The sequence below is a fragment of the Arachis hypogaea genome, chromosome 18 (genome assembly GCF_003086295.3).
Source record: "Arachis hypogaea cultivar Tifrunner chromosome 18, arahy.Tifrunner.gnm2.J5K5, whole genome shotgun sequence".
In the NCBI taxonomy this organism is placed as follows: Eukaryota; Viridiplantae; Streptophyta; class Magnoliopsida; order Fabales; family Fabaceae; genus Arachis; species Arachis hypogaea.
This window is the reverse complement of record NC_092053.1, coordinates 1,800,913-1,814,015: the sequence shown is the minus strand read 5'-3', so window position 1 is coordinate 1,814,015 and position 13,103 is coordinate 1,800,913. Positions and strand designations below refer to the sequence as shown.

The 13,103-nt window shown below is 33.6% G+C and overlaps 2 protein-coding genes across 2 annotated transcripts; both read left to right on the top strand.

Moving 5' to 3' along the window:
- Positions 1 to 64: 64 nt before the first annotated feature.
- LOC112769230 (DEAD-box ATP-dependent RNA helicase 20) lies at positions 65 to 3,908 on the top strand. The gene is made up of 10 exons (XM_025813686.3): positions 65 to 303; positions 440 to 702; positions 854 to 1,033; positions 1,118 to 1,279; positions 1,410 to 1,564; positions 2,190 to 2,282; positions 2,385 to 2,470; positions 2,556 to 2,782; positions 2,992 to 3,225; positions 3,601 to 3,908. Exons 1-10 carry the CDS (start codon positions 248 to 250, stop codon positions 3,648 to 3,650), a joined length of 1,506 nt encoding a protein of 501 aa, XP_025669471.1. The 5' UTR covers positions 65 to 247; the 3' UTR covers positions 3,651 to 3,908.
- Positions 3,909 to 7,487: 3,579 nt separating this feature from the next.
- LOC112772650 (3-epi-6-deoxocathasterone 23-monooxygenase CYP90D1) lies at positions 7,488 to 11,564 on the top strand. The gene is made up of 8 exons (XM_025817617.3): positions 7,488 to 7,848; positions 7,918 to 8,242; positions 8,688 to 8,837; positions 8,926 to 9,171; positions 9,647 to 9,736; positions 9,960 to 10,145; positions 10,236 to 10,357; positions 11,163 to 11,564. Exons 1-8 carry the CDS (start codon positions 7,628 to 7,630, stop codon positions 11,251 to 11,253), a joined length of 1,431 nt encoding a protein of 476 aa, XP_025673402.1. The 5' UTR covers positions 7,488 to 7,627; the 3' UTR covers positions 11,254 to 11,564.
- Positions 11,565 to 13,103: the final 1,539 nt, after the last annotated feature.

Genomic DNA, 13,103 nt, shown 5'->3' with positions numbered 1-13,103 from the left:
CTCGAGAAGATATTTATCTCCTATTGGGCCTATTGGGTTCTGCTTTGGTCCAACAAGGCCCAAGTGTAAGGTCAAGTTTTCGGCCCATATATTTTTTACCTTGCTGGCCCAAATCATATGAAAAAAATAATTATTAATTAAATTAAATTAAATTACCATGAGGATTTAATAAAACCTTTGCCAGTTGGTGGTCGTGCTCTGCTTCTACTACGACTCTCGCTGCTTATCGAACTCCCCAGTCACCGCCATGAGCCGTTACGACAGCCGCGCCGCCGACCCAGCTTCCTATCGTGACCGGAGAAGGTAAACGTCATTCCTTCTTACTCCATTTCTACTTCAGCTTCCTTTCTAGGGTTTCTCTTCTCAGCTCCTACTTCAATTCATTACAAACTGGAACGTAACAATTCAAAATGGAATCATTTTTTTTGTGTGTGTTTAGCGATTCGGGGCTAGGAGCACCTCCGGCTTCAGCTTCAGCTTCAGCTTCTAGTAGAAGGGATTACGATGACGGTGGAGCCTCCCCAAGGAAGCTCAATTTGGACGGCTTGCCCCATTTCGAGAAGAATTTCTACCATGAATCGCCTTCCGTTAGGGCAATGACTGAGTCCGAGGTTGACGACTACCGTCTCCGCAGGGAAATCACCGTTGAAGGCCGTGACGTCCCCAAACCTGTCAAGTCCTTTCACGATGTTGGCTTTCCAGGTATATTAATCTCCTTTCTGACCAGAATAGTGTAGTGGAATTGTTTGAATATGACTGTATTCGAGTGAAATGGAAGAGTTTCTGTGAGATTATGTGGGTGCTGCTGTGTTTCCAACATTGTACTGATTTCACAACATTGAACTTTAATTAGAATATGTACTGCAAGAGATTAAGAAAGCTGGCTTTGTCGAACCTACGCCCATTCAATCTCAGGGTTGGCCAATGGCTTTGAAAGGGCGCGATCTGATCGGAATTGCGGAAACAGGGTCAGGGAAGACGCTTGCTTACTTGTTGCCAGCCATAGTTCATGTAAATGCTCAGCCAATTCTAGGTAAGGGAATAATGATGCTGTATGACTGAGTTGTTAAGCTTCTTTTTTGTTGTGTATTCTAAGAATTTGGAACAATGTTTTCAGATCCTGGAGATGGACCAATTGTGTTAGTTTTGGCCCCAACTCGTGAACTTGCCGTCCAAATACAACAGGAGGCTACTAAATTTGGTGCGTCGTCAAGGATTAAGAGTACATGCATCTATGGTGGGGTTCCAAAGGGGCCTCAGGTGCGTGATCTCCAGAAAGGTATGTGGTGAAGTAAGTATTACAATGCCAGGACTTACCTTTCCATTGCAAGTTCCACCCTCCTCTTGATGCAGCTTTTATTGTGTTATAGTTTTGAATCTGATGATACTTCTGTTCATTTTTGGGTTAGGCGTTGAGATTGTAATTGCTACTCCCGGAAGGTTAATTGATATGCTTGAGTCAAATCATACTAACTTGCGGAGGGTCACATACCTAGTATTGGATGAAGCTGATAGGATGTTGGACATGGGGTTTGATCCTCAGATAAGGAAGATTGTCTCACAGGTGACTCTATTATATCATCTTATTCTTATTTTAAAATAGTACAATCTTGAGAAATGTCATAAAGTAATATTGGGTGGGAAATTTGTTTGCTTCCATTTTCTGGTGGCTCAAATTTCCAAGGCTTGCTATATTTTTTTTGTAACCCAATTCTGTTTTCTTTTGGGTGGATAAGAGAATTTTATATGTTAGAAAGGTTCCAACTTAGTAAAGCAAACCAACAATATACAGAAAAAAAAAAAACAGCTACGCAATAGAATGGCAACACTGTAAGATATCACACGACCCTTTCCCTTTTGTAGCAATTGCTGGCTGAAAAGCCCACGGAAAATCAAAATGAAATTATGTTATCTTATACACAATCCCTTTTCTTTTGAAGAAGTGCAAGGTTGAGGTTCAACAAATGCAGCAATAGATACCTACTGTTTTCTTTCAGACGATATACTAATTTCAGGAGACATTATTCTGCATCACTTGCTGAATAGATTACCTTGTGATTTAGACAGCCTCATCATAAAAGTTGACACCAATCTATGTGACCTAAATTAGCAAAGATAGATTTCTGAAGCTGCAACTGGAATTTTATTCTTCTGGTTGTCTGATTAATATTTTTTTCAAATTTATGTAGATTCGTCCAGATCGTCAGACTCTGTACTGGAGTGCTACCTGGCCAAAGGAGGTTGAACAATTGGCAAGGCAGTTCCTTTATAACCCATACAAAGTGAGATACTTTCATTTTCATTTATCTTTCTATGGATATCATACGTGCTGAGAATTTTATGTGTAATTTGAGATTGAATTGATTTTTGTAACCATTTTGCAGGTAATTATAGGTTCTTCAGATTTAAAAGCTAACCATGCCATACGACAATATGTTGACATTGTTCCTGAAAAGCAGAAATATGACAAGTAGGAGATGTTCTGCTTATTTTCATTACCTAACATTATTACCCCATCATATGGGACCATTTAATGGAGTTGTCTAATTTATCAGATTGGTGAAGCTGCTGGAGGACATCATGGACGGCAGCCGAATACTGATATTCATGGATACCAAGAAGGGATGTGATCAGATCACTAGGCAGCTCCGCATGGATGGTTGGCCCGCACTATCAATTCATGGAGATAAAAGTCAAGCAGAAAGAGATTGGGTGCTCTCAGAGTTTAAATCTGGAAAGAGTCCAATAATGACTGCAACAGATGTGGCAGCTCGGGGTTTAGGTATAGAAGCTTGTGTTTGTGCTCATTTAATCATTCTATATTTCTATCGCATCAGATATTTCGTTTTTTGATATTTGTGCATCAACCGGATCATAATTGAAATTGTCTTAATGATGGATAAATTCTACATGAGTTTTTCTTTTTGAGGTAGAATTGCTTTCTACTGCTTCCCAAGAATCTGGTATCATCTATTGTCTATTTACTGACAGATGTGAAGGATGTGAAGTATGTGATAAATTATGACTTCCCGGGATCACTTGAAGATTATGTACATCGTATTGGTCGGACAGGGAGAGCTGGTGCAAAAGGAACTGCATACACGTTTTTCACAGCTGCTAATGCCAGATTTGCAAAGGAACTTATAACCATACTTGAGGAAGCTGGACAAAGAGTGAGCCCTGAATTGGCTGCAATGGGGCGTGGTGCACCTCCTCCGCCATCAGGTCTGTTAACCGTGGACACTCGTATAACTTGGCTAACATATAACATTAGTTCTTTGCCCCAGCCGTTTTTTTTTTGGTTTGAGTGCATGTCTTAGTTATTCCCGAATGGCATGGATCCAAAGGGACTTCTTGTTCCTTTGGTCTCTTGCCCTGGTCTGCCAAAATTGAACTTTACCATGATGCCATGGCAGTCTCTTAAGGATTCTATCCAAAATGCTTACTGTAGGCATGCATCAGTTGTTCTCAAATTCTATCCTGGGCCGGGAGGCCTGTTCATTAATATGCTTGATAACATGCTTTGCTTGTAGAATTTTGTGCCTCGTTTATGGGACGGTTTTATTTATGAGATCTTTAATTTCTGCAACAACAAATCAGGTTTCCGAGACCGAGGGAAGGGTTATGGCAGCAGTCGCCCGTGGAGCTAATCGATGGAGATGGCCCGGTCTTCAGCGATGATGTCCTTGATGTTACGACCTGACCCATTATTACTGTCCTTTTAAATTAGGTTTTGTAAGAATGGTGGTAGGAATTTGGTTTACAGCTTTTGTTAGACTCTTCTTCCTTACTTGGTTCGAATGTCCATAGAACATGGAGAAGCCTTGTATCACTGTAAAATCAAAACACTTGTTTATACTCGATAGTTCATACCCCATCAATTCATTTTGCAGTCGCATTTGATTTAATTATGTCACTGCATTGTTTTTACTCTTTGTGGCTAAGCTACTCGGCACAGAGGAAAATAAAATGAAAAATACGATGGCTTCCTATGTTTAAAGTGGACTTTGAGATTGGAAGAATGAATGCTTCAAGCTATTAATGTACTAAAAGCACTTCAAGTTTTTTTTATCATCAGAAGCCTTAATTAAAGAACTTTAATTGAATTATATTATTTACTGTTAAGTATCCTTTATAAGATTCATTCTGGAAGGATCTTTCTTGGTTATAGAAGTTTTCTTAAATATACCTACATGAGTCTCATTGGTTATCATATTTACAATAATAAATGTTGTATACATCATTTTTTAAACTTATTTTATTTTTTATAGTTAAAAGTGGTTATACACAATGTAGATAAAAAATTTGTTTTAATACTATAAAAGAAAGATGTACAAAGTATATATATAAATTAGTATAAACATTATTTTTTTTCTTTTATTTATTTGGGTTTGCAAATTTAGAATGCTTTTTTTTTAAGCATCGAGTTCTGGTCACGTGAGCTTAATGCAAACATGCACAATTCCCTTGGACGTGGACAGGGTACGGTACCATGCAGACTCTACGAGTTCCCACAACATAGAACCTCTATAACAATGCTACTATATATAGTTAAAATATTTGAATCAATATATATTCCTATTCCTATATATAATGTTTTACTATAATGAAATGCCAACAAAATTTGAAAAAGGTATTCCGCATGCCACTGAAGTTATTATTGCATAGTTCTTATACGCACGTATGGTCATTCTTTTCTAAGATTCTAAATGATGATCTTGTTGAATAATTAAATGGAACTTAAAAAGCAAGAGAGAAAGATATAAACAAGTAATCTAAGTTGTTATGATGATACACCGGAGTGTGAAATTTGAATGTTGAACTAGGTCGCTTGCATGAAGATTAATTTAAATAACCAAAGATACAAACGCTGCGCTAGCTGATTATTTTGAGTTTAGAATTAGAATTTTTCTTTTCCTTTTTCTTCTTTTTAAAGGGTAATCAAGAAATGGGCCATTGCGAAATCAATATAAAGGAGCTATTGACAACATAGTCAAACAAAGATTTATAAAAACCAACTTGGGTTAACTTGGGTTGGTCGAGTGGTCAGCTCACTCGTCCGCTTAAGTAAGTGTCGGGAGTTCGAACCCTACCTTATGCATGCAGCAATTCATTGGCCAGCGGCAGACCCTTAAATGGAGTTCAGATCCGCGACGGATTAGTCCTTAACCTGTCGGGTTGGGGAATTAGTAAACCAAAAAAAAAAAACAAAGATTTATAAAAGCTTAATCATACATGGGTAAGCACATGGAATCTTCATTTTCTCCTTGGAAAAGAGATTATTTACTTTTATATACAAATTTGGCACTCTTATCCTTGTTAGGTCCAATTAAGAGAATATACTAATGCTAGCACTCTCCCAATTTCTTAATTTAATTGTACTTAAAAACAATAGTATAGTAATTTTGGTTAAAGAAAAAAGCACATGTATGAGGGGGCTCTACCATATATATATATATTATATAATATTAGAAAGAGTGGAAATGATTGTAACACGAGAGGTTATGAGGGAAGATTGGATTGGGACATAATTTTGATGATGATGGAGCATTGTGGTTGGACTAATTGAGTCTCACATGAATGCACGAACCCAAACAAAGAAAGAAAGAAAAGGTGGGGGACGCCCTTAATCTACAACAACATTAATCATTCATTCCCTTAATTTGTGGGGTAATTCAATTCTCCTTTATTCATTTATGTCAAAACTATTCACAACTATGTTACCTATTTATAAAAAGGTTTAATTACTCTGTTGGTCTCTATAGTTTCGTGAAATTTTTAATTAGGTTTCTATACTTTTTTTCTTTTTAATTAGGTTCCTGCACTAATTTTTTTTTTCAATTAAGTCCCTCCTAGTAGTAATTGGCTTAATTTTATAGGGACCCAACTAAAAAAAAAGAATTGGTATAGGGATCTAAATAAAAGGAAAAAAAAGTGTAGGGACCTAATTAAAAAAAAAAATTTGGTGCAAGGACTCAATTAAAAGGAAAAAAAGTATAGGGACCTAATTGAAAATTTCGCGAAACTGTAAGGACCAACAAAGTAATTAAACCTTATAAAAACGTAGATACTCCAACGAAGATTTTATAATTGTCTTCATATAAATATACTTCATTTTGACCATTGGATATAGATTTTAGGACTTGATTTTTATATGCTATATAAAAATGTTATCTTTGTTTAAAGTGTGGCAAAACAAATAAGTCACTTTTTAAACTAAAATCATCATGAGAAATATTTTTGTCATCTTTATTAGAATAATTAGTCACTTGTATAAAATACATGTTAAAAATATGTAAAATAACACATGTATTCATACATAAATACATATAGTAACTGATATGATAAATATTTTTCTTTTGTGCATAACATTTTTGAACTACTAAATCAAAAACTTAGATTTCATATTTTACTGAGAGTCAAGATTTGAAAAGCCTAACTTATTATCTATCACTATTAATGAAACATAATGCTTGACATTTTCTGTCTCTTCCTTCTTTTACATCAACAATAATGAGAAGACTCCCAGAAGATAAAAACAAAAAAATAGAAACAATACAATAATCTAAATAAGTACTCTTAGCGTTTGGTAGAGAGATAGAGACGGAAAGACTGAGACTGAGAGACAGAAATTGAAATAAATATCAATATTCTATTTGGTACAAAGTGAGAGACAGAAATTAAAATAAAAATAAAACTCTAATTTAATTTGTATAAAGGGTAAAATTGGAATTAATTAATTGAAATGAGAATATTTTAAGTATAAAATATTATTAAAGTTTCAGTCTTCATCTCTAAAAATTGTAGTCCCCTGTGTCCCTACTTTTTGGAGGTACTGAAATACTGAAATTTTAGGGACAGAGACAGAAATTTTAGTATCAGTCTCTAAACCAACAAACATGATACTAAGTCTCAGTCTCTCAGTCTCTGTCTCAATACCTCAAAACAAACGCTACCTAAGAACCTTCAAGTATTTATGTGCTGAGACCAGCAAATTTTGCTCAAATCCATCACGTCTCTTGATCATGATGAACAACACATAGTGTCTTGTTATATATAAATTTAATATCAATATGAAGGTATATATAAATATCTACATAGAACAATACATAATTACTTCATTCCATTTGATGTTCCAAGTTACTATTTAAACTTAATTATTCAATTAAAATAATAGTACTACTATAATCTACTCACATGTGAATGACACTGACTAATAGCTGATTGAGCAGAAAACCAAACAAATTTATATAATTTGCCTCATCATCATATTCAGCAAGTTGTGATATATAGTATATTGTAATAGACAGACAGAGACTAAGTTAAATTAAATGAAGCTGAAGATAACATTCCCAAAATTCAGAGCAAAACTATTAAACTATTTGAGTATTGACCTCAGTTAAGTCCAAAGGTAGTAGCATCAGTAAAAATTAAAAGGCAATCTTGTATCTATAGTCTATATATAGTACTATACTTCTTTTTTTCTCAATGCATTGCATATATAAATATTCTCACTATCACAACACTTTTGCTCATACTTCATCACTTCACAACACTCAATAAAACTTCTTATGAATCATATAGCAATATTTAAGCCAAATATATAGTGTCATAATAGAAAAGAAAAATGGACAAAAATGTTTGGATTGTGTTTGTGACACCATTACTCTTGTTCTTCATCCTCTTCTACAGAAGGATCACATGGCTTAGACTCATCAAATCTAAACACATGAATAATCAACTTCCCTTAGGCACTCTTGGATGGCCTTTTGTTGGTGAAACCATTGAGTTTATTTCCTGTGCCTACTCTGATCATCCTGAGAGCTTCATGGACAAGCGTCGCAGCATGTAAGTTCATCTCAAAATAAATTGTATTCAGATACATTAAATTCTTATATAAAACTTGAATTTTTGCAGGTATGGGAAGGTGTTTAAGTCTCACATATTTGGGAGCCCAACAATTGTGTCCACAGATGCAGAAGTTAATAAGTTCATTCTGCAAAGTGATGCAAAGGCTTTTGTTCCTTCCTATCCCAAGTCTCTGACTGAGTTGATGGGAAAGTCTTCCATTTTGCTCATCAATGGAAGCTTGCAGAGGAGAATACATGGACTAGTTGGAGCTTTCTTCAAGTCTCAGCAGCTTAAGGTTCAGATCACTAGAGAGATGCAGAACTATGTCCAACAATCAATGACTAATTGGAAGGAGGATCAACCTGTATACATACAAGATGAGACAAAAAATGTTAGCTTTCTTTCTTTCCTTCTTATTTCTCTGTTCTCTATCCATCTCCCAAGTTTGATATTTTGTCTTCAAATCCAAGTCTAGTGTCTACAAAGACACTGAGATAGTAAAGATGAAAAAAATCTGTTCAAAAAATAGACATTTGTGAATGTTACAAATGCAAAGTTGTATAACAAGGTGAAGCTCTCATTCTCATTCTCATTAAGCTTGTTGAATTGTAAAAATAAAAATTATATTAGGTGACATAGTTATTTGTCTGGCTCATACTTGAGTTTCAAGGTGAAATAGTAGACAGCAGCTAAGATTACAAAAGTCAAAAAATTCCAGTTGTCTTTTTATGGGGTTCATAATCATTTTGCATGGATTATGCTGCCTTGAAAATGATATTCACAATTATTATGATGTTATATTATTTTTTAATATATCATACCAATTATCACACCAGATTGCCTTTCAAGTACTAGCCAAGGCATTGATTAGTTTGGATCCTGGTGAAGAAATGGAGCTTCTGAAGAAACATTTTCAGGAATTCATGTCTGGCCTCATGTCTCTACCAATAAATTTGCCAGGAACTAAACTTCATCAATCCTTACAGGTAAGTGGTAAGTCATTAATTGGATATATTTTTTTTTTATATTACTTCATGCTATGATTTTTAGCCTAATTGTTTTTTATTTTTTCAGGCAAAAAAGAAGATGGTGAAGTTAATGCTGAGAACTATTGAAAGTAGAAGAGAATGTGGAATCTCCAAAGTTCCAAAAGATGTGGTGGATGTGCTTCTGAATGATGAAAATGACAGGTTAACAGATGAATTAATAGCAGATAATATGATTGATATGATGATTCCAGGGGAGGATTCAGTGCCAGTTCTTATGACTCTTGCTGTAAAGTATTTATCAGAATGCCCCACTGCTTTGCAACAATTGAGAGTATGCCATTTTATTTTATTTTTTATTTTATTTTACAAATAAAGAAATTACATTAAAATTAGTTCCAGCACATTGTTCAGTTTCAAAATACTGTCACTCTTAATTATTTGGTTAATTAGTGGTTTTGCATAGTTACCTATAGGCCTTAATATAAAACTAGAACAACTTTTTGTTATTTTATTGTGAAAATTACATTTTGTGAAACCATGATGTCATTTCTTGTTCTGTTATTATTAAAGATTCTAAGTTCTATTCTTGGACAAATAGACAAATTGACAATGAATGAACCCTATAAAGAGAAGCAAACATCACAATTGTAGAAAATTTCATCCACTTAAATTCTATGTTAATGTCAAGGAATATCTGATTAACAAATCTTGGTAAATGATCAAATAATTTTGTTGTGGACAAAATTTGACTGAAGTGATTACTGATTAATCACTTCTTTGGTAAATGGTTCCACTGTTGGTAATAGGAGGAGAATGTGAAGCTTAAGAAACTCAAAGATCAGCTTGGGGAGCCCTTGAATTGGAGTGATTACTTATCATTACCATTTACTCAAACAGTAAGTCAAACATAAATGATATATTAAATTATATATGGTTTACTAATGTATTTGGCTTACCAAAAATGCTACTTCTATACCAAAATCCAGCTACTAAATTAGTTACTTAGTTAGTATGTATTTGTGTATAAATATACGTGTTGTTTTAATATTTTTAATGCGTATTTTGTTATATATTAGTTGTATTTTGATATACATATAGTATGGCTGCTTACTTATGCAGGTTATCACAGAAACTTTGAGGATAGGAAATGTAATAATTGGAGTTATGAGAAAGGCTATGAAAGATGTAGAAATAAAAGGGTATTTTATACCAAAAGGATGGTGTGTGTTAGCATATTTTAGATCAATTCATCTAGATGACAAAAACTATGACAAGCCTTACCAATTCAATCCATGGAGGTGGCAAGTAAGAGAACCATACAAACTATAACACACTTAGTTGTTTATTGTTAATCTTCTAGTTATTTAGCAAAACAAATTGTTGGGGTGATGACAGGACAAAGACACAAGCACTTGCAATTTCACTCCTTTTGGAGGTGGACAAAGATTGTGCCCTGGCCTTGACTTGGCTAGGCTTGAGGCTTCTATCTTCTTGCATCACTTGGTCACTCAATTTAGGTGCTCATCAATTCTCATTCTGCATTTAATTCTCTATTGAATCACTTAACACATTGAATTTACTTCCAATAAAGTAACAGAATAGTTGAAAACACAAGATACATGTCAAAGAAAATATATATGTACTACTAAATTCAGGTGAAGCCATAGATTCCACACATGTATGTATGTGATTATGCTATTTAAGAAATGACAGAATTATAGAAATGTGTATATGTACAGGGCTAGAAAGGAATAATTGACTGGTCAAGCAACCTAAGTCCATGTGTTTGTCACTTTGTCTTCTTGTTGATGATGAGAACAAGAGAAATATTATTCAAGCATATACTATGTATTTTACATAGTATGGAACATAAAAGGATGCATTTGTCTGTGATTTTGGGAGTGCAGAAAGTACCTTTCTTTTTCACATAAATTTTAGTATTGTTTAACATGTGATTGTGGTAGAGATGTTGTGGATATAATTTTATAAGAGAGACAATATTATATTATTTGATATGTTAAATAATGTGCAAATTACACAACTCCACTAAGAAAGAAACTTTATTTACTTATTGGAACTGTTTTCTTTTTCTTTTTTTGTTTTTTTAGCTTGGAGACAAATTGCATGTTGTTGATATTATTCCTTAGGTCTATAGATCATGTCTTATTGCACCATCCTCTAGGAAGATACTCTATGCTACAACTTGAGATTAGCTTGGTCCTCATAATAAACATGCAATCTTTATAGTGCTTTTTTTTTTGCTACCCTATATATGACTACTAGTTAGGAATCTGAAACTCTCTTGGTGTTTTTCATGAACAGATGGTATGCAGAAGAAGATACAATTGTGAATTTCCCAACAGTAAGAATGAAAAGGAGGATGCCAATCTTGGTTAGAAGAGTGGAATCTTAGAGAAAATCTATGTATTAATTAATTGGCAATAAAAACCCAAAAATGTTGAGTAATCAACCATCAAAATTTATCTTATTTAACATTTATTAAACCAACAAAGAAAAAAAAGACAAGATCGAAAAGAATAGCTAGGAAAGAAAAAAAGGGGGTCCATGAAGAAGGTTGGTTAATATGTACACACGTGTGGGGAACTTTCATATGTAAGGTTAATGAATTTGTCCCCTTTGCTTTTGTCTTTGCACATCAAGACAACACAAAACAAAAGGTTTCATCTTTTGAGGGACCCTCAATTAGGCATTTTACTTTTCACTAATTCTTCTTTCCCATTTCACCTTGTATGCATTTTTTTTTTTTTGGTGGTTTTAGAGAAGGAAGGGTAGATATGCTTTTTGTTGTTGTTCTTTCTTTTGTTAGCTTTTGGATTTGCTTTGGAAGAGGGTAGGGGAAAGATTGAATAAGAAGAGTAAGTGGAATAATAGTTTTGAGTTTAAGGGACCCATGTGATAATGATGAAATTCATAGGACAACTTGATGGAACTCTATACACCCCATATATAAATGTATCATTCATGCTTTTGAGTTTTGATATGGAGATTATTGGGGACCCACAGCCACAAACATTTAAGTAGCGTTTGATGGAGAGACAGAAACTGAAAGACTGAGATTGAGAGACAGAGACAGAAATAAATCTCAGTATTCTGTTTAGTACAAAGTGGGAGACAGAAATTAAAACAAGAATGAAACTCTAATTTAATTTGTACAAAAAGTAAAATTAGAATTAATTAATTAAAATGAAGGTATTTTAGGTATAAAATATTATTAAAGTTTCAATCTCTGTCTCTAAAAATTTCAGTCCCCTGTATCCTCACTTTTTGGAGGTATTGAAATACTGAAATTTTAGAAACAGAAACAGAAATTTTAGTACCAATCTCTGAGCCAACAAACATAATACTAAATCTCAGCCTCTCAGTCTCTGTCTCAGTACCTCAAAACAAACATAATACTAAATTTTAGGTATACTAGATCTGAATGAAGTAGTTTCACTTGTAACGGCGCCAAGATCATTTTGTGGGTCTAAGATTTTTACATTTTACTAGCTCAAAAAATTCTCTCTCTCTCTCTCTCTTGTACTTCTACATTTGATCAATACAATTCAGTTTTCCGTATAAACAAATTATTTGATAATCCGTTCCATTGTTATCTTTCAAATATAGGCTGAAACAATTGTATATGGTTTCAAAAAATGTGAATTTCTTTAAAACAGGTTATATAGGCTATTGAAATTTTTTGCAGTTTACAAAAGATAATATGTATTTTCTTCTAGAACGTATAATTCTTCTCTAGGTTTTTTGCAGGTTATAAAAAGTAAACCAGTTCATATCGATGTGCAGCACTTCAATCACTTATTTTGGTGAATTACATCAGCTAAAAAATATTTAAAAATTAATTTGTCAAATGTTGGATTGAACTTTTTAATTCATTTATTAGAGAAATTTCTAAGAACCAAGAGTAAGTATAAAAAAAGGCATAGTCTCCCCATACTCAATTAAGAGGTTGCGGGTTCGAGTCTCCTATCTTTAGTAAAAAAAAAAAAAAAAAAAAAAAAAAAAAGAAGAGTAAGTATAAAAAAAAGAATATGGATCAACAAATTCTTTTTTTTTTTTTTGGTGAGGAACAAATTCTTTTTCTTTTTTGGTCAAGGAACAAATTCTTTTTCAAGTATGTCTTTTTGGTTGTTCTATTTGTTGGTATTGATATTGGGCTTCTCTATATAGAGTTTTACTTATGGGCCATTATTTATGAAAGAAAGCCCAATATAAGCCCAATCCAACCCAACTGTTGGTCCATTA